This window comes from Cavia porcellus, unplaced genomic scaffold, assembly GCF_034190915.1.
Source record: "Cavia porcellus strain 051 isolate PalLab524CR breed Dunkin Hartley unplaced genomic scaffold, mCavPor4.1 scaffold_23, whole genome shotgun sequence".
In the NCBI taxonomy this organism is placed as follows: Eukaryota; Metazoa; Chordata; class Mammalia; order Rodentia; family Caviidae; genus Cavia; species Cavia porcellus.
This window is the reverse complement of record NW_026947506.1, coordinates 40,827,797-40,850,116: the sequence shown is the minus strand read 5'-3', so window position 1 is coordinate 40,850,116 and position 22,320 is coordinate 40,827,797. Positions and strand designations below refer to the sequence as shown.

The following is a 22,320-nucleotide window of genomic DNA, read 5'->3' as shown; positions in this document are numbered from 1 at the left end:
ACCTGCTTGCTCCATCTGCTGTGGGCACCTGGCACCTCCATGCCCAGAGACAAACCTGGCTAGGAGGAAGCTCCCAGTCAAGACCTGGTGACACTGCCAAGTGACAAAGCCCAGTCTGGGAACATGAGAAGGAACCACAGCAGGCGGGTGAGGGAGGGAGGCTTGTACTTTGGAAACCTTCTACAACCCAGATGGAGAGAGATGCCAGGCTCTGCCCACCGCGCAGGGGCAGCTTCCTCCTCTCCGATATTTGGGGTCCTCCACAATCCCACAGTGGGCAGCTATTTTCATGTCCCATGAGAACCCCTTCTACCCCTCCCAAACCGGCTCTCCTCCTCGCCCAAACTTTGCTGTGTGTGACCCCAGCAAAGCCCTCAGCCTCCCTGGGCCCCAGGGACCCATTGTACACTGAGACGGGTGCCAGTGAAGTTGAAGGAGGTGGCAATTCATGTCACCGGGTACATGGCACAGTGCCCAATCCCATCTCTAATAGGATGACAAGCTCATGTCTATCTCCTTAGAGGGACTCTGTCCCTCAGCCCAGCTCTAGGGGACAGCACCTGCCTGTGACCTGGGCCCTGTGTGATCAGATACAGCTTGTCCACCCTGCTTGTGGGAGCTCCTGCTCTCCTGCCCCTTCAGCTCCTTGTGGTTCTGGGCTGGAGTCTGGGACCACCTGGACCTGCTGTCCCCCGTGTAAGGCTGTCTGGTGCCACTGCACAGTCCCATGTCCGGGCACAGACAGCAGCACCCACCTGCCTAAGTGTTTACAAGCAACCACTGTGCTCACTAGCTGTATGTGAGGTACCCCTTCTGTGGCACACACCCCTTCAGAAGGGCTTGGAAGGCAGCTTCGACTTCAAGATTGTCACCTCTCGGAGTTCTGCGCTGAAAGGTGACTGCCAGGAGACCCAGTCCATGCTCCCCGAGTCCCGGCCTTTTCCATGCTTGGCAGCTCTGTATGAGCTGAGATTCTCATTCATCCATTTGGCTTCATTCACTGAGGCTCCCCAGGGCCGGGGCCTAATAAGGTGTTAGCGCTGACACATGACACACAAGAAGAGAGGAAGGATGTGTGCTGTTGTTAGCACCTGCTCTGGAAGGAATGAGCCGAGGACTGTCCTCCCACAGAACACATCACATCCCCTGCCCAGCCGTCCTCGCCGAGGTCTGGCTTCAGGCACCTGCCCCACCCTGGAGCTCTGGGTGGCTGAGGGAGCTGTGCCAGCCCCAGCCGGGCCAGGCCCACATGCCTGGAGGAGGCCCTGGCCAGCAGGGGTGTGGGCAGGGCTGGATTCCAACGTTCATAAGTAAACAAAGTCAGGAAGAAGCCCTAGGCAGTCCCTGGTCCTGGGTTCCTGGAGTGGCCCAGAACCGCTCTCCTCACACCATCAGCTGTGTGGTCAGTCCAAGGTCCTTCTTCTCTACTAACTTTTGAGCTGGGGTGGGGGGGCTGGGCATGAGTTTGAAGGCCTGGGACACATGGCAGGCATTCTGCTTAGCAGCCACCCTGGGCTCAGCCCTGTCCCCTGGGCTTCTCTTGGGTCCCAGGGAGAAGAACTTGTAGTAGAGTAGGGGTCTCCCTGCCCAGAGTTCAGGAGTACCCCAATTGAGCTCTCCTTCTGGGGGATACAGCAGATACAGCTCTCCTCCTCAGATACAGCACTGCTGGGGGGCAGGCACAGCTTCCGTGGGGCCCCTCAGCCTCCCAGCCTCCACACTGGGCCACCTGCCTCCGAGGCTATGTGGCACTCCAGCCTCCCAAGAGCTGCCCAGGGCATCTGGGCACTGTATCAGCAGGATGCAGCCCGGTCTCCCATGAAGAGACACAGTGGGGAGGGACAGCACCTTTATTGTCAGATACAAGAAAAATGTCACAGGCCTTGAGCGCCCCTCCATGAGGTTGAGCAGACCTGCCTTAGGAGAGGCATCTGGGCCCAGCAGGACCTAGCTGCAGCCTCATGCGAGCGCCAAGGGCGCCAGGGTGACCACTCCTGCCATGCAGGGTGACGGCCACCGAGTGGTGCCAGCACCTTCTAGTCTCTGAGTTTCTGCTGTGGTTGAGTCCTGGGTCCTGGCCCAGCATGAGAGGAACATCGGGACAGGCAGGTCACAGAGAACTGGGGACTGAGAGGCCTCATGGGCTGTGGTCTGAGCTGCTCTGGGCCACTTGGACCTCGCTGGCCTCTGCCCTGGATCCTGCCAGAACCCCCAGCAGACCTGATATCTGGGTAGCTCTCTCCAGTGTGCCATGTCCCCCAGGTGTGACAGACTCCAGAGATCAGAGGGACTGGGAGGAGTGGGGGCTTTGTAGCACCAATGACCAGCCCTGATAAACGTGTCCTCCTGCCATGGTGGGTGGAAGGGCTGGTAAGGCTGTGGATGGGTGCAGAGACTGGGCAGGAGAGATGGGCATTGCCAGTTTGGTCAGAGGCCTTCCCATCGCCATCTCACAGTCCCCAAGTCCACATGACAGCCTGGTATATTTAGGTCTCCCTGGTCTCAGAGAGCAGCTTCAAGCCAGCCCCCTCTGCAGCCCCGGGAAGGGCACAAAGGGAGACTGGGGGCCTTGTGGGCTCCATGTCAGGTCAACTCCTCCTCCTGTGGCCCCACCTGCACCCTCTTGTCTGCTTCCTCATGAAAAGGAAGAAACTGGTCCAAGGGACAGGGCTTCAGGACCCAAGAAGCCAGGGTTCAAATCCTGTTAGGGCACCCCTGATCCTGGGGCCTTCATAGGTTATTTATGCCCTCTGAGCCCAAGACCCCACATCAAGTGGGGATAACAAGCCTACCTCCTACAGGTTACATGACGAAAGCTCCCTGGACGAGCCCAGACACCATGGGGACTGTAAATGACGAAGACTATGGTTATTCTCAGCTGACACCCAGCCCACCCAGACCCTGTCTCCAGCAGGGACTGGGGTAGGGTGGACAGGGCAAGGGGCAGGCTCTGCCAAGGGTGCCAGTCCCCTTGGAACCCCATCCTGGAGGCGCCATCTACCCCCAAGGCCCCCAAGCCAGTGTCCTTCACAATTGTCCAGGCTGTGTCCCTCATGGGCTTCCTCCAGGTCCAGTGGCAGCACTGCCCAGGCAAGTCTTTCGCCAGAGCTGGGCTTGCCCTGGAGATCTGGACCTCACTTCCTGCCGCTGGCCTGGCCAGTGCTCTTCTGCGCAGGTTCGGGCCCCAGGAGGGCAGCCAGGGCACCATCAGGTTGGGGGCCACCCCGCTTCATTTTGAGGTTGGCTCTCAGGGCAGCGTCCTGGCCAGAGCCCCCCTCAGGGGAGGCCTGGGGATCTGGAAGGAGGGAAGGAGAGGCTCGAAACAGTCTTGGCACTTGGGGCACCCCGGCTCCCAGCACCCAGGTATGAGGGCAAAGGGGCAAGGCAAGACAGCAACTGGTCTGGGCTCCTCATTCAGCTATCCCGCCATTCACTCACCCACCCATTCATGCCTCCACCCACTGGTTCATTCATCTCCCTCCATTCATCCATGCATTCATTCATGCATTTAGTCAGATGCACTCATTCACTTACCATTCATTCATCCATCATGGTCCCACTCATTCACTCAGTAACAAACAGAGACACCAGCACTCAGCAGAAGAGGATCCCGGAGCACCAGAAAGAGATGCCGGCCCCCACCCATTATGTAGGGGCACCAGTGTTCAGAGGGGGAAATGGCTGGTCACAGATGCCGGGAGGGAAGGGGCTCCCATGTTCGCTGTGATGTCACTGGGCTCATGATGCTGGAGGAGCAGGGTGGACACACCGATGTCCCCCACAGTGGACATCCCTTGAGCAGTGGAGAGGCAGTCACATGGGTCTGGCAAAGTCCCCTGACAGCCAAGTGCCTGGGAGTGCAGGGGCCTGAGGCAGTCACCGCACAGTCACAGGGCGTGGGAGGCGAGGGTGGCGGCCCAGCTGCTGCTCACCATGGATGCCGATCATGTGCTCCAGGATGAGGACTCTCTCCGCCAGGATCTTCAGCGCCTCTCGCAGCTGCTGCACCCCCTCGCCCTGGTGGGAGGAAGGCCGGGGTCAGGGGCAGGGCCACCGGGACACGGTGGACATGGCTCACAGCCTGCCAACCTCCTTCCCACCTGTCACCACTATCATGAACAGCTGTCACAGTCACAGACTGAGCATCTGTGCGCTGGGCTGGCTTCCAATGCTGTTCGAAGATGACAACCCTAATGCACAGAGGGAGCAGTTGCCATTCCGGTGGCCACACAGCCAGGACACGGGCGACCCAGGCTTCAAATCCAGACCTGTCAGCCCGCAGCGAGGGTTTTCCATCTTACCATGGCTACCTGGTGGCTTCCCTGTGTGTGTCACTTCCAGAAAATACCCTGAAGGGCCAGGACACCCAGCACAGGGCCCTGCTGGCCGCCTGAACACCACCCATGTGGGAGCACCAGCTGCACCTCGTGGCCCAGCAGCCAAGAGCAAGGTGCACGGCCGCGGCTTCCTGAGGTGCTGGAAGAGGAGGCTTCACCTCAGAACCCCCGTCCACCCAGGCAGAGGACCTCATGTGCAGGGACACATGACTAGCTGAGACGGGCGCCCTCGTATCAGGAAGACAGCTGTCAAGGCCACTTTGCAAAGGAAAGTGGGGGTGAAGAGACAAGGCCGCTGTCCATGACCAGCCCAGCCCAGGGTGCTGGCGGCAAGATGGGCGCCGTTTAACAGGACAGGGCTGTCGTTACACTCAGGCCAATGCCGCTGCAAACTGAACTGAAGAAAGCCAGGCCAGGTTTCCCTCCGGAAGCCAAAGGGGACAGGACACGATGTGCGGTACTGGGGACAGATTGTCCAAGTCCCCAGCCAGGGAAGGAGATCAGGTGGAGGACAGGGAGCTCCAGACCCCTGTGTCAGGAACCCCAATCAGCCTCCTGTCTCTGAACCCCAAGTTATTCTCATAAAATGGGGTAGGGGATGTCCCCTGGCAGGTGCCCTGTGATTCAGCATATCCCACCTTTCCTGCCCGACACCACTTGCCAGCACAGGAGTCCTGGTCCCACTTGCTCCCCCGGGTCCCAGTCCAAAGCCCCCTTGCCTGTGACCGTCTTCTCCTCAGGACAGTGATTTTCCCCTCCTGGCTCCGTCCCAGGGCTGGGCACCCCAGCATGACACTGCCCTGGCGTCACCACTGCACCCACTGGGTGTCATCATGAGAGGCTACGACCTCGTATGCCTGGTGGCCCAGCCCCGCCCTGGGCTGGCTGAGGGGCCAGTGCAGGCCCATGGTACTCCCTGGCCCCAGCACTCAGCGGGTGAATGACAGGTATAATTAGTTACCTCTGTGGTGGCGGCTTTGTCCCCTTCTTCTGAGGTCATGCCAGGCTCACTCTAGGAAGCAAGCCGTGCAGTCAGCACCCTGTGAGGTGAGGTGGGCATCTCACCACCCTTGCAGGAGGACCTCGGGGACAGGTGCTGGGCCCTGGGGACTCTGCTCCGAGGTAAGGAGAGCGGGCCTGGCACAGGCAGAGGCCTCGGGGGCAGTGGAGGCTGCGCTCGGGCCTGGTGAGCTCCAGACTCAGCTGTTCAGCAATCAGGCAAGTTGCTGCCTCTCGGTACTCTGCTCCCTGGCTCTAGACTGGAACTCGTAGCCAGGTGTGGTGGTGCACACCTGTAATCCCAGTACAGAGGGAGGCTGAGGCAGGAGGATCACACGTTTGAGCCCAACCTGGGAAACTCAGCAACTTAGTGAGACCCTGTCTCAAAAAGTAAGAAAAAGGGCTGGGGGTGCAGCTCAGTGAAGGCCCTGGGTTCAACCCCCAGCGTCAGAAAGAGAGAGGAAGAGAACAGTGTGGAGGACACGGGAAGGTCAGACCCAACCAGTGCCCGGGCCCTGGGGGCCTCTGCACTGGGCCCAGCCACAACTTCCGGTCCTGTCACCTGCATGGCAGGGCAAGGCCAGGCCCTCTGTCACACACATAAAGGCATGGTTGGCCTCGGGCTCAGGGAGCAATGCCAGCAGCGACTGTGGTGATGCCAGGTCCACTTTCCAAGATGTCTCCTAGGTTTGGATCTGAGATATGGCCAAAGACCATATGCCAGAGCCTGTGTCCCCAGGCAGCAGTGCTCAACAGTGACAGGGCCACAAGGGTGCCACACTTACGGGCACAGGAGCTGTCTAGAGAAGGGTCTCAGATGTAGGAAGTAGTCCCTGGGCATGACCTGGAAGGGTTCTCTTGGCTTGGCCTAGTCCTCTTCCTCTGCTTCCTGTCTCAGGGCCTTTGCACTTGCTCTGCCTCGATCTGAACTGATGGCTGGGTTTGGAGCCACTCAGGATGCTGCCCATGGGCGATTCTCCAGAAGAGGCAAAAGGTCACAGCTGCTCACAGAACAAGACTCCTGCATTCCCTTCCCTAGGTGCCTGGCCGGTGTCCTATGCTGGTAGTGGCCTGCCTTTCCCTCCCCTAGGACACAGCGGTCTCTAGGCTCATCCCCTGCCCCACACCAGAAGTGGCCAAATCCTCACCTGGGATCCTGGGGCTCCTGGAGGTCCCGGGGGGCCGTGCGGTCCTGGGGGACCTACGGGCAGAGTCACCAATGGTCACCTGGGCTAGGAGAGTCCACTGTCCCCATCAGCGTCAGAGGGATACTCCCAGCCTCCCCACTCCAGCACCTGTGCCCTGGGGCTGTCCCGGCAGGCAGGGAGTGGAGGTTTGTTGAGGGGCCACTGGGGACCGGAAGCTACACGTGCTTCAGGGAGCCGGTGCTGGTGTCCCCCAGGCATCTCAGAACCCCACACGCAGTGCCTCAGCCAGGCCTCTCTCAGGGCTACCGAGGGCCTCACCTTCTCCACCCCCACCCCAGACACCCTGCTGGAAAGTTCTGCTTCAGGTCTGCCTGCACTGCCCCCCCATGAAGCTTCCATCACCTACCAGTCTTGGTAGAGGGCTGCCTCCCCCAGGAAGCCCCCCGTGCTGCCTCCTCTTCTAGACACATCTCTGACCCACGTGGGCACACAATCATCTCCCCTACCATCAGGGGCACCCGGGGTCAGATTGTGTCTCATGTGCCCCCCCCAAGGGAGATGGGTCCAGAGAGACCTCAGGCATGCTAGGGACACAAAGGGCCTGTCCCACGACCTGCACAGGCCTGCTGGGCTGTACCAACATGGCTGCTCTGGGCCAGGAGAGGACACCGGGCAGGGGTGCAGGCCAGACTCAGTCTCATTCCAGAACCAACACTTCCCTCTGGCCCGAGATCGCAGGGATGTGCTAGGTCCTCAGGGGTCCCCATCGCCCCGGCTCACTACCTTGTCCCCCTCAGCACTGTGCACTTTTGGGGGAGGCCTCTGACCCTGCAGACCCCGCCCCACTGCTGTGCCACTCACTTAGCTTTCTCAAAACCCACGGAAGTGGCTTATTGCCTGCCCTCGTTAGAGCGTGAGTGTCTAGCGACAGTGACGGCATGTATTTATCAGTGTCCTGGGACCTGGAGCCCCGCCCAGCACATAGTAAGTGTGAAGTGAATGTTTGTTGATTGCACTTAAGATGGAGTGAATGGCCAGATGATCTGTCAGGCACTGGAGGTTCTGTTGGGCCATAACATACATGTAGCTGGGCACCAGTCCCTGCCTCCACTCCCCTCCCAGAGAGCATTTGTGGGCAGATGGGGTCAGATCAGGGCCCCCACGCTGAGCCCCAGGTCTCCCTCCCTCAGGGCTCCCTTTTCTGCTTCTCAGTGTGAGTCCTTTTGCAGGCCCAGGCTGCCTCCCTGGGGAGGCGGATCCCACCTCCCTGCCTCCCTGCCACCCTGCTCCACAGGGAGCTGCCCTCTGGGGAGACGGATCCCACCCAGGCCACACAGACTGGGATGACCCTGGCTGCCAGCTCAGGCCAAGCTCAGGAGAAGATCTGTCAGCTACTTACCCGGGGGGCCAGGAGGACCCCGCGGCCCAGGGACCCCCGCCAGCACTGTGTCCACGACAGCAGGTCCCAGCTGAGAGTCCCCATCTGCAGGAAGAGGAGGCCGAGCAGAGCTGGAGCCCGGGCCAAGGGTCAGCCTGGCAGTCCAAGGCCTGGGGCACAATGGTCCCCACAGCTCAGAGGGGCACACAGAGGCCCCGGCAGGGAAGCCAGGCTGGCACTCCCTCCCTCGGGCTGGCAGTCTCTTCGAGGCTCCCTGGGGGCCCAGCCCAATGCACCCTCCTCGGGAAGCTCCCCCCGCCCCCTGAGCCACAGCACCCCTGCAGCCCCCACCCCCACGATCACACTTGGGGTGGCACAGAGCTCACAAGTGACTTCTATGGTCCTATGTGAGGTCCTCTTCCAAGCCCAGAAATTCTGGGATGGGCAGGTAGCCCGGGCCCACCCTGCATGCACGATGCCAGGACTGGTGGCACACGTCACTTGGCAGGTGAATGTCAGACTAGATGCCAGCCCCGGGGATGCCCTGCTCCAAGATGCTCACATCTCAGCCCTCTGGGCATTGGGTGGTATGGGGCAGTGCCAGGTGTAGGGCTTCATGCCCAGGCCAGAGCAGACAGGGCCCTTGACTGGCATCTCAGGCTCAGGGTGGAGGCTACCGACTCTTGAGGACACTGCAGGCCCACAAGCCCTGTCTATTGGTCCCTGCCAAGTTCCCTGTGCCCACTGCCTGGGAAGAAGCCTAGCCTGACCTCTCCCAGCCCTGCCATCTGCCAGCCTCTGCACCCACAGATGGTATTTGGGACCCTGTTCTGCTGGGAACGAGCCCTCCTCCTCCTGCAAGCTTTGGAGCATGGCCATCTCTCCTCTACAAAAAGAGAAACTGAGGCTGGGAGAGGGCTGTGCTGCCTAGGGGGACAGAAGCCCAAGCAAAGGTGGACCTTGAGTGACAACAAGGTGTCCCCATCCCCGCAGGAGTAGATCAGTAGCTCCCCTTAGACCTCTCCCTGGCCGCCCAGGTGCTCAGCTGAAAACCAGGCTCCCTCTGCCCAGCCGGGCCTGGGCTCACCGCCCTGGACCCAGCATCCCCATGTCCTGCTCCCCATCCCCAAGTGGAAGCAGATGTTTCTGCCCATGTTTTGAGGCCCCTTGGGCATGAGGTGGCCCCTGAGGGCCTGAGTTTGCCCATTTTGCTCATGTCCGCACCCAATACATAGTAGGTGCTCAGAAAACACACCTGTAGGGGACCTGTAGGAGACAACAGGGGCCAGGGATGAGAGTATCAGGGCAGCCTCGCCAAGAAGAAAGTGGGCCAGGCTAGGAAGCAGAGCCACCTGGGGACTGGGGGCAGGACCCAGGGGCGGGAGTTGGGCCCTGAGGCAGGGACAGCCACCCTGGGCTGAGAGCAGAGTTGGGGCAGCCCTGGCCCCTGGATGCCCCTGTCCACCACAGCCAAGCCCGGCTCCCAAGCTGACCCCTCTGGCGGGATCCCACTTCCCAGGTCCCTTGGAGGGTTGGACCCTCGGGAAGGCGCTCGGTCTGCCCCGTCCCTCATGCAACACTCACTGTCCTTGTCCGTGGGTGGCTGCAGGGAGTAGAGGACACCTTGGGGGTCGTTTGGTGAGAGGCCTGGACTGCCTGCTGGGCCAGGGGGTCCTGGGGGCCCGGGGCGCCCCGTCTCTCCAGGAAGCCCACGGGGCCCTGGTGGGCCCAGGAGCCCTGTGTCGGGGAGAAGAGGAGACATCGTGATGAAGAGGGTGGCGGCCGAGGCAGCACAGGAGGGCAGAGAGGGTGCTTGAGAGGGGAGGAGGGGAGCAGCTGAGAGCCCCAAAAAGCCTGGGGTGCTCTTTCCTCCAGGAACAGCGTCAGGCTGGGGGTCCTTACCTGGAGGCCCCACTGGGCCCTTCTCTCCCATCTGGCCCCGGTCCCCTTTGGAGCCTGGTGGTCCTGCAGGTCCTGGTGGTCCTGTCTGTCCGGGGGGCCCTGGGGAGACAGAGAGACGAGACTGAGGACACTGAGGGCCCACGTGCCCCTGTGCTCCGTGCCTGGCCCCTGTAGGACCGCTGTCCGCAGATGCTCCTCCACCTCTCCCAATGGCCCCAGAGCCACTGTGACGTGGTGTGTCGGCCACTACAGTTGCCAGGCCACCTTCATCCCGTTCCTGCCTATGACCCCAAGAACTGCTTTCACTTCTGTGTTCCAGGTGCAGAAACAGACTCAAAGGTTTGGTCCTTTGCTCCAGGTCACAGAGCCAGCATACAGTTCAAATTTTCTCACCCTGGCAGATGCTCCCCATTATGGCATCTTGGACACACGGGCCCAACAGGGGACAGAGGACAGGGAAATGGGAGGTCAGCTCTCTGATCTGGGGATAGCCCCTTCTCCCTCTGGGTTTTCGGAAAAGTCGGGGGAGAGAAAAGAGAACAGAGGGAAGAGGGAGGCAGGCTGCCTGTGATTCAGGGTTCTGGAAGGAAGGGCTCCCTTGGGAGGCAGCCAACTTCTGGGAGCCCAGCGACAGCCAAGAGGACTTCCAGGAGAGGCCCATTGCTTGGGTGCGCGCGCCATCTAGTGGCTATGAGTGGAACTGTATATGGCTTGGTAAGAAAGGTCTGACCAGGAGACCCAGCCCCCTCCCAGCCTCCCACCTCCTCAGGCCTGAAGAAGTAGGGGCTCTCTAGGATAACATCTTGAGGACAGCAGCTGGAGGGGTGGGCCGGGGGCCAGAGTAGCAGACCTGAGCCCCACTCCTGTCACAGCCTTCAGATACCTGCTTCTGATCCCTGACCCTAGGACTGGCCCCTAAGGCTGCTGCCCTGCTCAGCCAGAGATCTGCCCTCCAGCCCTACCGCACCGGTGGCAAATTCCTACACACAGATAGGCCAGCAGAGGTGGGGGACAGGTGTGTGTGCTCAGAGCTGAACAGGGAGGGAAGGAGCGGCGTCCCCTCCGTGGGGGGTTGAGGATCATCAGGGCAGGCTGCCTCCAGCCCGCTGGTGACCACAAGGAGTTACCTGGCTTCTCAGCCCACTGTCTTCTGCAGTGCCCAGGGACACAGGCCAGAGCAGGCGATAATTTGCAGATGGTTTTTTGGCTTTGGAAGCCAGGGCCTTTACACTGTGCTACATCCTCAGCTCTTCTTATTATTTTTAATTTTGAGGTAGGGTCTTGTTAGATCACTAAGTTATGCAGGCTGCGCTTGCATTTGCAATCCTCCTGTCTCAGCCTCTCAGAACTCTGGGATGAGGGGCATGTGTCATCACACCTGGCTTACAGAGAACATTTCCACTCTTGCCTTTGAAACGTGGCGAAAAGGTGAGCTGTCGGGTGTCCTCCAGCTGTACTTGAGAGCTAGTAACAGTGGCCCAAAAACTGGGTAGGGGGGTGTGGGGGGCTATAAGCTCAAGGTCCTGGGGTGCGCAGGCAGGGGTGCTGCAAGACGTTGCTGAGCAAGTGTGGTGGGCTGGGGGCCCAGACAGCCACCAGGGGACAGTGTGGAGCTGGACACAGGACTGTCAGCACAGTAAGGAGCTGTGGGGACAGTAGCAGACTGCTGGGCTTGAACCAGATCTACAGTGGCCACTGTGACTTACAAGATGTGATCCAATACACAGAGAATGTTTAGATTTAAAAAACAGTGCCACGAGGCCCCCTCAACATCCCCCATCTCGCCGCACACAGGCTCATCCCGCTGTCTGGCTGCTCTCTGAAGCACTTCCGGAAGTCTTTTGTGGGTGTCTGTACGAGGCGTGATGAGAAACACCATGAAGGCCGCTGCTGAGCGCCACCCAACCGAAGAGCAGCCTCATAAAACGTGCCCCTGTGCCCTCATCCACCCTGGTCACCGGCTCTGGCACTGTGTGACGTCTGCCTCTTCCACAAAGTCACCACGACCGGGAGAGGGAAACACTGTCCATGGAGTCCGACTGAGGCAGCTGTGACACACAACTTAAAGACACCTGTGTGGCAGAGGACGTCCGGAACTGCTGCAGAAAGGGGCAGACGGGAGGACTCACCTGTGCCAAGCTGGGAGCGGGTTGTGGAGGGGGATTCATGGCGTTGTGTCTACTGTTATAATTCACTTTTTAAAAACGATCACGCCTTATAGTGACAACTAGTCATTTCCAGCTGGCCCTGATGGGCAGCCCTTATAAAGAGAAGTCCTGATCTTTACATGAACCTCCCAAGGTTTGAACTCAGGCCTGGCGCGGGGCCCCTTTGCAGAGGCCCCAGCAGGTCACATCAGCCCCTTCCGAGTGCCTGCTCACCAGCTGGGCCCGTGGGCCTCCTCCTCCGGGGTCCCGGGTGGGCCAGGGGGATGGCGTCAGGCAGGAAGTCCTCGTTCCAGGGGGGCGGTGTGCTCTGGGGCACCGGCAGGTCATTGTCAGGGCCCGAGGGCTGCTCGGCTGCTTCTAGCAGGAGGACCTGGCCAGAGAAGTGCAGAGGTGAGGCCCCAGCTGCAACAGGGACACGCCTAAGCAGGGATGCGCCCCTCAGATCTGTCACTGTCCACTCCGCAGCTGCTCGGCACAGCTCCTGTGGGACCATTCGCTCCCCGAGCCCTGCCCCTGCCAGGAGAGCCCCCCACAACCCTGGGAGCACCTTCGTGCCTACCACCGAGTCAGTGACAGAGCCACAGCCCCGCTGTCCCTTCATGGGCAGCTCCCTAAGGGAGGGGGTATGGATTCCTCCCCTCCCTGCCTGGCTCAGGGCACAAGCTAAGCTCCTTCCTTGGTGAGGAAATATTTGTGGGTGGTTGAGTGGGAAGATGGAGGAAGGATGGATGGAAGGAAGGAAAGGGAGAGAAGAAAAGAGCAGGGGAATAACAACAGAAAGGAAGAGAGGAAGGGAGGGGGGAAAAGAGGGAAGGAGAAAAGCCAGTAGGGTGGAAGGCCTGCAGGAAGAAGAGAGGCAAAGTCCAGACAGGCCCGAATGGTACAGCGTCCCCAGGACCCTCCAGGAAACCACAGATGCTGCCACTCCTGGGCTGGGCCTGGAGCCAGCCCCGGCCGAGTCCCGCTGCCCCCAGGACGCTGACGGGGCGGGATGCAGGCGGTGGCCTCGCCAGGCCCAGTGCTGGGGGCCCCGTTGCTGATGATGGTGCTGGGCATTCACACGGACAAACAGCAGTGGTCACAGAGCCCAGGCAGGGGCTGGACAGTTTCCGGGGTGTGCGGACACTGGCTGAGCCTCCCCACGCTGTCCTCTCCTCTCCTGCCCACCTTGGCCACTCTGCGTCCCTTCCTCTGGTCCTCAGGAGGCCCAGGAGACAGAAGGCACCCTGCAGGGCCACATCACACCTGAGGTGAAGGCAGGGCTGAGACGGCACGTGACCTGTCCAAGGTCACCCAGTAACTGACTGCGCGTCCCTTGTCATCAAATGAGGCGGTCCCACCCCAGCTCCACTGTGTGTCAAGGAGTTACCAAGCAGGACAGTGGCTCAGTGGGCACCCGGCCTGTGACTCCTAAAGCCCCTCAGGAAGCAGGGTCTGGATGCCACCCCAGGTGCTAATAGCCAGGGCCAGGGTTGGGACTGTGGTGCAGGGAGAAGACACCAGGAAAACACAGCCCTGGGGTCCTGGGAGGGACTCAGGATGGTGGCCACAAGGGTGTGGTGAGGGGACAGTCAGGACAAGGGCTCCAGGGAGGGATGGCAGAGGACCTCTACTCCAGGCCTGGCTACTGGGGACAACAGGATTATCACCCATCAGACAGGCACGGGAGAGGGCAGGTTTGGGGCACAGGTGGCAAAGGCAGTTGGGATGGTTGTGGGGTTCCTGGGGACCTCCAGGGGGCGTATTTGATGGGGTTTGGTGCCAGGGGGCATTGAGCCTGATGGGAGTCAGGACATAGGAGGGGATTTGGGAGACGTGGTGGCCAACCTAGACGGTGCCTCCTGCACCCTGGGGTTCCTACATCCCTTCATGCAGGGGTCCGGCTCCCCCGTGGCACCTGCCACCAGCACTGTGCCCAGCACAAAGGCCTGGCTTGCTCTCTCCACCCCCACCAGGCCACATTTGAGTGAGCCCGGCAGAGGCCAGGCTGCCCGGCCCTGAGGTGGCCACACTCCAGATGCTCAGATCCCATCCACAGCTGGCTGAGCCGCCAGGGCACTGCAGGGACACAGGGACCTGGACAGGAAACCGCACTGCGGCCTTGGAGAGCTGAGCCTGATGACATCACTGCAGCCTGGATGTGGCCAGGCCACCGCCCGTCCTCCTGCACAAGACCAGCCCAACTCTGAGACGTCTGTGACCTTCTCACGGGGAAGTCCCTTTGGGTCTGCCCAAGGCTGAGGCGGAGGAGGAGAAAGGCAGGAAACATCCTGGTGCCCTGTGCCTCTGCCCACCGATCTACCCTGGGACACAAAGTCAGCGGGTGTCCCAGATCAGGTGCCCAATTCCCCAGTTCCCTTGCTCTAGGAGGTGATCACATTAGATAAGCACTGGCCCATGAAAATGAATGCGTCTGCTAGGATGCTTTGCCTCACCCTCTACTTCCTGCCTTTGAATGCTGAACACAGTATGCAGATGTGATGCCTTGTGCTGCAGCATCCACTTTATAACCCTGAGGCACCAAATATGAGGATGAAAGCCAATTCACCAAGCGCCGGAGAGGAAGGCTACGATGCACCTCAGTCTCCAGACCTCTTGGCTGCTGCCTGACTGCTGGCTCCCTGCTGGGTGGGGCCTGCCTGGCTCTGCTTCACCTTCCAGCTCCTGTTGTGGCCTGGGCTGGTGCATTGCTGTAAACTCAAGCAGCCTCCTAACCCTCCTAATCCAGCACTGCCTCCACATGTGTCTTCTTTATCTGTCCGACCACATCACGGACCCTCAGCCCTCCTCAGCCCTCCTCAGCCCTCCTCAGCCCTCCTCAGCCCTCGCCATCCCCCTCCTGGCTAGGTTCCCAATGCCCTGAGGACTGGCACTCTGGGCTGCTCTTTGGAGGGGGCAGCGGCAGTGGTGGCCCAGCCAGGCAAAGGCCAGCGCACCCCACATGCACTCGCAAAGCTCCGGGGGAAGACAGGGCAGCAGGGTCACCCAGGGTTCTGTGCTTGTGCATCGGAGTGTGTGCGTGTGTATGTGCACTGATGTGTGTCTGCAGGTCTGTATACACACGTTTGTGTGTGTGCATGTGTAAGCCCGCATGGACACAATGCTGTGTGTGCACGTACACACGAGATGTGACGTGAATATGAGTGTGCGTGTATGTGTCTCTCACCCTGTGGGTTCTTCGGGGTGTGGACATGGTGTCGCCAGGGCCAGCTCTCCAGGCACAGCCTCCCGCTGCTGCTTCAGCCCAGGGGGCAGGGCCTGCCCCAGCCAGGCCTGCACAGCCTGGGCCCGGCTAGCTACTCCCTCGGCGCCTGCACCAGGCTGTGGGCTTGGAGAGCAGGGTTGACACCTTTGTGCAGATGCTGTGGGCACGCTATGCTTACCCTTGGTCACACGGCTGCAGGCGCCTGTGACTCTGCCAAACACTTGCTGCTCGAATGGCCATAAGAGCAGCTGGGTGGGTAGGGACAGGCCACAGGGATAGGAGAGATGTGAGCTTGGTGCTGCCTCCCAGCAGGTACCCAGTGTCCCTGCACCCCCATCCCAGCCAGCTCCCCAGTCTGCCTGACCTTGGCCTCCAGCGTGGTCAGCCGCTCGCTCATGTCCGTGAGCCGGGAGCAGTTCATGCATTCTGAAAGACAAGGGGACTTAGTGAGGCCTGAGGGGAACCTGGACTGAGGGCAGCCAGGCACAGTCACAGCCTCTGGACCTCAGGGAGGGGAATCTCAGTGAGTTTGCTCTGAAAACTCCTATCCATTCTCCGAGGCCTTATCCTCAAGGCCCCCTCCTCCATGCAGCCTGCTGGGTCTCGGCATCTCTGTTCTGAGCGCCCAGAGTACACTGTGCTGTCTCTACAGCAAAGGGTCAACTCCATGCCAGGCACTGAGGGGGGGTCTGTGTCTATTCTGTCCACCTGGGAATTTCAGTGCCTGGCACAATCTGGGGACTCAAAAACTATCTGAAACTGAATAGGGGAAGGTAAATGAGATGAGATTCCTGACTCTGAGGACCACATCTGGGAAGGACCAGAGCAGACAAACACAGGTCCTACGGGCTGTACCGGGCGGTAAGAACGGAATGCTGCGGGAAAGTCACAGAGGCGGGTGCAGCCAGGGAGGGCGTCCGGGAGGTGGCATCGTCTAGGGGAAGCTTGAGAGCTGCACAGAGCATGCGCTGAGGCCTGAGGGGCACTGAAAAGGGCAGCATCTGTAGCCAGCTCACCCAGGGACCGCTAGGACCGCCAGAGGCAGCTGGGGCATGGAAGCGGGCTCAGCAGAGTCCAGAGGTCAATGGGCAGCTGTTGGAGTCTCCAGGCAGGTGAGAGCAGCGATCCGATTTGTGCTTTGAAGGGCTGACCCTGGCAGCTGGGTGTCTTAGAGAAGCACCAATCAGGGACACAGTCACGGTGACCCCCAGGCTCATCCCCGCGGGTTGTGACTATTTATGACGGTCTCTCCAGGCCTGGGGCGCTCGTGTGAGGAGGCAGATGCTTCAAAGCTGCTGAAAAGAGCTTTTATTGCTCCGGACGTTGAGGTTCTCATCCATTCCTCTCCTTCCCAGCTGGCTCAGAGCCCAACCTCCCCGCCCTGGAACCTCCCAGTCTGGCTAAACAGACATGTAGACACCGGAGGAATGTGGGTGACTTGATGGCTCCCGTGGCCTGTGGGACCTGGATTCAGCTTGTTCTTGCCAGACCTCTGTTCACGGGTCCTTGGAGGCCACTAAGTACAAACCACATGCTAAGGTCCTTGCGCAGACACAGTGGTCCCTCCAGGAGAGGTGCAGTGACTGTGAGAGGACCTAGGAAGGACCACGAGAGTAGATGGACAGGCTGTGTCCTCTCCAGGGTGCCCAGAGGTGAGAGGGAGGACCTGCCTGTCTCCCACCCTCCTGGCTCCTGGGGGCACCCCATGGGCTGGCAGTTCCCCCAACCTCCTTCCCCTGCACCAGGGCTGTGCCAAGTTAGTGGTTTACAGAAATTTTTAGCAATAGAACTCTCTTTCCCCCTCCATAAAAGTTTGTCAGCAACCCCGATGCAGAAATCAGATTAAAGCTGAGCCTAAACACTCAGCGCTGAAGCCACTCCAAGAATGGACACGGTGGCCTGGCACTGGGGCCTGGTTTTCCGTGGGGGACTGAGCACATACGTTGCTCTCCGGTGTCTCGGGAATGGGAGGTGAAGATAGCAAAAAGTAAAGTCCACAGAGCCCAGAGAAAGGCCGCAGAGGGACCCCAGCAGAGAGGCGACACAAATGATACCCAGAAGATGCAAGCAATGGTGGTCCAGGTAAGAGATGGAACAGAGCTGGGGCCCAGCGCCAGTCACGGGAGAACCAGAGGTCAGGGAGGTCAGAGCCACAGGAGCTGGGGGGAGCTCCGGCAGAGAGCAGCGGGGTCTGTTCTGGGGACAGGGACCTGCCAACAAGGAGAAACCCATGACACTGGTGCCTGGGAGGCCTCTGGAAAACACCTGGGCCCCCGAGAAACCAGCCCCCATGGGGCCCTGACACACAGATAAGGCCCCTGGGCTTTTGGTGGCTCCTTGGTAAGTTCCAGCAGCCAGGATTCCGGGGCTGATAAAGACGCCCTCTCTGGGAACAGAAGGGTCCCACTGTCGGCTACCAGTCCCGCAGCCACCCCCTTCCTTTGCCCACCAATATTGGTTAATCTCGATTGGCTTGAGACACGCCTAGGAGATCAGCAAAGCACACTTCTGAGTGTGTCACAGGGATGTGACCATGGGGACTGTATCTGGTCCTCGGCAGCTTCGTCTCTGCCTCCTCCCCTACCGGGTGCTATGAATTAAGCAGCTGTCCTCTGCCACGGCCCTCAGCCATGGCGCTTCTGCCGTGGAGCCAGTTTACCATCGACCGGGACCTCCAAAGCCAGGAGCCAAAGTAAACCTCTCCTCTTTTCAACTGCGGGCATCAGGTCCAGCAGTGGGAAACTACCAGTGCACTGCCCGTCATTCACCCCTCCATCTACCTACCCATCCCGTCCCCCTGGAGACTCTAGGCTGTCAGGAGGCCGCTTGTGGCCCTGTGTGAGTCCTGGCAGAGTGGGCGTCCCGCAGTGTGGACAGGGGCCGTCCCTCAGGGGCTGTCTCTGGGAGCAGAGGTCCTTGAACCTCCTCTCCCTGCCCACAACCCTGTCCTCTGGACTGCCTGGGAAGATGAGACACAGTAACTTTGCAGTTGAGCCTTAGCTCCCTGACTCCCGGAGGCCAACAAGAGGGGTCAGGAGAAGGCCATGGCAGACACCAGGCCTTGTAAGTTAGAAGCCTGGCCCCATCCCGGGTAGGCAAAGCACACATTCCTCAAGCCTTTTGGGCTGGTTCCAGGATTTGTAGCAACAAACAGAAGGGGGTTATCCCAGAGGGAGGGGCCTCAGGTCCTTGTGGGACCTGTTTCTGGAGGTGCCCTGGGCCTGTGCCCAGTCTACTCTGGCACTGGGCACCCTGCTTGGCAGGTGAGGAGCGGCTTGGCCTCTGACAGCATGGGGGTGGGGGGTCCGCCTCCCCAGCCAGCTTGGACTCCCAGGCCCCCAGCCCAGCAGGCGTTCGGGATCCAGCTGGGTTTGTGGCTGCCCTGGCGTCTGTCACTGACAGGCAATTAAAGCTTGTTTGTTTAATTTTCTCTAATTATTCAGTGGAGCAGTGGAAACATGGAAACGGCGCTGGCAGAGCCAATCCTGTCCTCTGTTCCGTGACCAGATAAAGCCCTAGCCCGTTTCCCTTGCTAAGATGTGGTATTATGGTTTAGATCTAAAGTCAGCCCAAAAAGTCTCATGTCGGGTAGCACACTTCTCAGTGGGTTCATCATTGATGAGTTCAGGCTGAGTGCAGTCAGGAAGGGGCGTGGCTGGAGGTGGGCGCTGAGGCGGACGGAGGCCGTGTTCTCATCCCCGGCTCCCTCCTCCTCTCCGCTTCCTGGCCACCATGATGTGAGCAGCTTTTCTCCACTATGCTCTGCCATGCTGTTTCTACCTTTTGCTTCCCTCAATTTCCCCTCAATAAAAGGGGTCTACACTGGGCCAGCGCCGATGCCTCTGGGCCCCAGCTTCTGTGCTGCTGCCCTCTATCCTCAGTCTGTCCCTTCCAAGGCAGGATGGGAGTCGCAAGGTCAGGCTACTGTCATTTGCTTCTGGGCAGCGCCACTGCCCTGGACAGCTCAGCTCCCAGGACTCAGTCTCCATCTCCTGTGTAAGGTGGCTTCCAAGACCAGGCTGAGAGGGGCTTCACGGATAGGGCAGGAGTTGCAGGAAATAGGGTTACTGCAGGGTGACCCACTGTGTAGCCTGGGCTGTGGGCCCCAAAGGGGAGACTAGGGAGCACAGTGGTGCTGTTCCCAGCAGCCAGCTTTCTCTGAGAGCAGTCTTAAGTGGTCACAGCTGAGTCCAGCTGGAGGAGACCCCTGACCGGGTCAATACTCTAGTCCTAATGGGAAAAGGAAACCCAAGAGGCTGGGGTCAAATGTAGGGGGCGGGACAGGTGTTTGGGTTGCCGTGAGCGCTCAGTTACCTCTGTGTGGCAGACCACAGAAGAGCACTGGGCGGGGCCCGGTCCACGTCCATCAGATCCCATTTAGCCCACTGCCCTGGGTCAGCTCCGCCCCACCCAAGATGTTGATCTCAGGCCACAGGATCGCTTAGTGCCTCCCACCACTTGGACAAAGCTTTTGGAGGTCACTAAGGCACTTCCTGCACCCGTCATACTTTGGTCATCTCACCTCTGCCTCCCGCTGCCCTCAGTAGTCCCTGTCGTGGCCCACGGAGTATCTCACCTTCACAACCCCAGCTGGCCAGGCCACGCCCTCCCTGGACCACGCCCCCTAGAGCTAGGCCACGCCCTTTCACCGGGCTCCGCCCTCTCCCTCCAGGACGCAGCACCTGCGCTTTCCCAGACTTCAAGTACAGGCTGCCCAAGCAGTGTCGTTCCTTCCTCTGGACGATCCTAATTCCCCACCCGCTTTGCCTCACAGTCCATCTTCATCCTTGAAAAAGCAGCTCTGGCCCAGCCGAAGACGCGGTACAGCAAACAGGCGCGCACCTAGCCCACTGGCTGCACTGGTGTGGAGAGAAGCGGAGGGGAGAGAGAGAAGTCACCTTCCGCCTTCACTGTGAATTAAGTGACATGGTAATGACCTAGTAGTGATACCTCAGGCTCTCCCAAGTGGTTCCCACAAAGCTGTAGCCAGGACTCTACTACACCTCTCAAGCCAGAAGAGCCCTCTCTGAGCTGTGAGCCTATAATCCCAGCACTCTGGGAAGCTGAGGCAGGAGAATCACAAATTCAAGCCCGACCTGGGTGACTTAGAGACTTGAGACCCTGTCTCAAAATAAAAATTTTAAAGATGGGCTGGGGATATCACTCGGTGAGCAGGCCCTAGGTTCAATTTCCAGCACTGAGAAACAAAACAAAACAAACAAATTACTCCTCTCCAGAGCACCTATGTAGCTCAAGAGACTCCCTCTCTCAAGATGCCTGGACTTTGGACTCCACAGAGCCCCTGCAGGGAGCCTCCTGAGAAAGCAAACCTGCCAGCCTGATGAGCCCACAGCTCCCAGCACCAGTTCACCAGGCACAGAGAGCCTCGAGCCTAGAAGACAGGGCCAAACCAGAAAGAAGCAAAGTCAGAACAGAGACTCAAAGAACACAAACTGTAAACTCCAAAAACAAAAACCAAAACTTTAGAGAGATATGAGAAGCTCCTGCATTCCCTTAAAAAGGAACTATTTTAAAAGAACCTCCAAAAATCAGAAATGTAAGCTGGGTGTGATAGTGTATGCCTGTAATTTCATCATCTGGAAGGCTGAGGCAGGAGAATCACAAATTGGAGCCCAGACTGGCAACTTAGTGAGTTAGTGAGACAGTATCTCAAAATAAAAAAAGGTTGAGGATGTAGCTCAGTGTGAGGCCCTGGGCTCAATCCTCAGTACCACAGAAACAAACAAACAAAGAAACACTAAGCTGGCAAGGTTGTGCATGCCTATAATTCTAGCACACAGGAGTCTGAGGCAGAGGACCATAAATCTGCAGTCAGCCTAGGCTATATACCAAGTTCAAGGCCAGCTGGAACACAGTAAGACCCTGTCTCAAAAAAAAAAAAAAAAAAAAAAAAAAAAAAACCAGCAAAACACAACACAAACCAAAAATGCCCTTTGGGAAAACAAAAAAAAATTTTTTTTTGTCTTTTTCTTTTTTATCAGTACCGGGGATTGAACTCACAACCACCTGCTTGCAAGGCAGGTGCTTATGCCGCTGAGCTAAATCCCCAGCCCCCTGAAAAAAATTTTTAAAAAGGTCTATATAAAAGTCAGAAAAAATATTAGGACATAAGGGAAATTTCAACAAAATTGGGGGAAAAAAACTTGTGAAAAGTAGAGAGAATAAAATAAGAAAAGTAGAGGAACGAGGTGGGAAGCCAGACATCTAATCAGAGGTCCCAAGGGTGAAACCAGAAAAAGTTAAGGGAAGAGCAGTATTAAGCTGGGGATTTAGCTCAGTGGTGTAAGCGCCTGCCTGGCAAGTGTGAGGTCGTGAGTTCAATCCCCAGTATAAAAAAAAAAAAACAGTATCAAAGAAATGATCCCAACAGATTACCTAAAATGGAAAATGGTACAGACTTGCAAACTCAAAGAACACATAAAGGGCCAAATTTAAAAAATAACTCTTATTAAGAAGCATGTCATTACAAAATTTCTTATCCCAAAAGATAAGGCAAAAACCCTAAAAAGTTCCTAAGATAAAAGCAGGCCCAGGGAAAATATTAAGAATCAGTACAGCAGTGAATACCAGACTTTGGACTCCTGGAAACCAGCACACAGCAATGTGCTTTGGGAGAAGAGGGTTTTCTGACTAAGCTTCTATACCTAGCCCAACTATTCCTCAAGATTTAAAGGCACTGGTAGATACACACAGGCTCAAAACATTTATACGCCACATGCCTCTCCTCAAAAGATGTTGAAGGATGTGCTCCACCAAAACAAGGGTGTACACTAAAAAGACATAAGACACATACATGCAAAAACGGGAAGCTCAGTAAGGAGAGAGACCAAGGACGATCCCAAGAAACACAGTAATGGCATGTCACAGAGACGAAGAAAAGAGAACAGAGAAGAATAAAAATAATGACAGCTGGGCCCAGAGCACAAATGGACAATGAGACAGAAAATTTCAGAAGGAACACAGCCCCTGATGCTATGAACACAATAAAAGGAAAATCAAACTTGTTTTGGAAAATCTGGGGTGAACCAGCAACATGCCAAACACACACATTTATGACATTGCATAGAAATAGGCTTAAAATGGATTATTAACTCCCAGGAAAATGGAGAGTCTGAAGTGAAGAAAAGCAGCCTGATATTCTGTCATAATAAACGTGAATACC

At 58.2% G+C, this 22,320-nt stretch overlaps 1 protein-coding gene across 2 annotated transcripts in view; it reads right to left on the bottom strand.

Annotated features, from left to right (window-relative positions):
* Nucleotides 1-1,832: 1,832 nt before the first annotated feature.
* Nucleotides 1,833-22,320, bottom strand: part of Col26a1 (collagen type XXVI alpha 1 chain) — a 143,775-nt gene continuing 123,287 nt past the window's right edge. For both annotated transcript variants that reach the window (XM_063234249.1, XM_013152526.3), the window contains exons 4-12: nucleotides 15,502-15,563; nucleotides 12,146-12,302; nucleotides 9,765-9,863; nucleotides 9,447-9,599; nucleotides 7,884-7,967; nucleotides 6,485-6,537; nucleotides 5,299-5,349; nucleotides 3,933-4,017; nucleotides 1,833-3,295 (exon numbers count right to left, since the gene is read on the bottom strand). In XM_063234249.1, coding sequence (XP_063090319.1) covers nucleotides 3,135-3,295; nucleotides 3,933-4,017; nucleotides 5,299-5,349; nucleotides 6,485-6,537; nucleotides 7,884-7,967; nucleotides 9,447-9,599; nucleotides 9,765-9,863; nucleotides 12,146-12,302; nucleotides 15,502-15,563 — 905 coding nt within the window. In that variant the 3' untranslated portion in view covers nucleotides 1,833-3,134. The remainder of the gene's footprint in view (nucleotides 3,296-3,932; nucleotides 4,018-5,298; nucleotides 5,350-6,484; nucleotides 6,538-7,883; nucleotides 7,968-9,446; nucleotides 9,600-9,764; nucleotides 9,864-12,145; nucleotides 12,303-15,501; nucleotides 15,564-22,320) is intronic.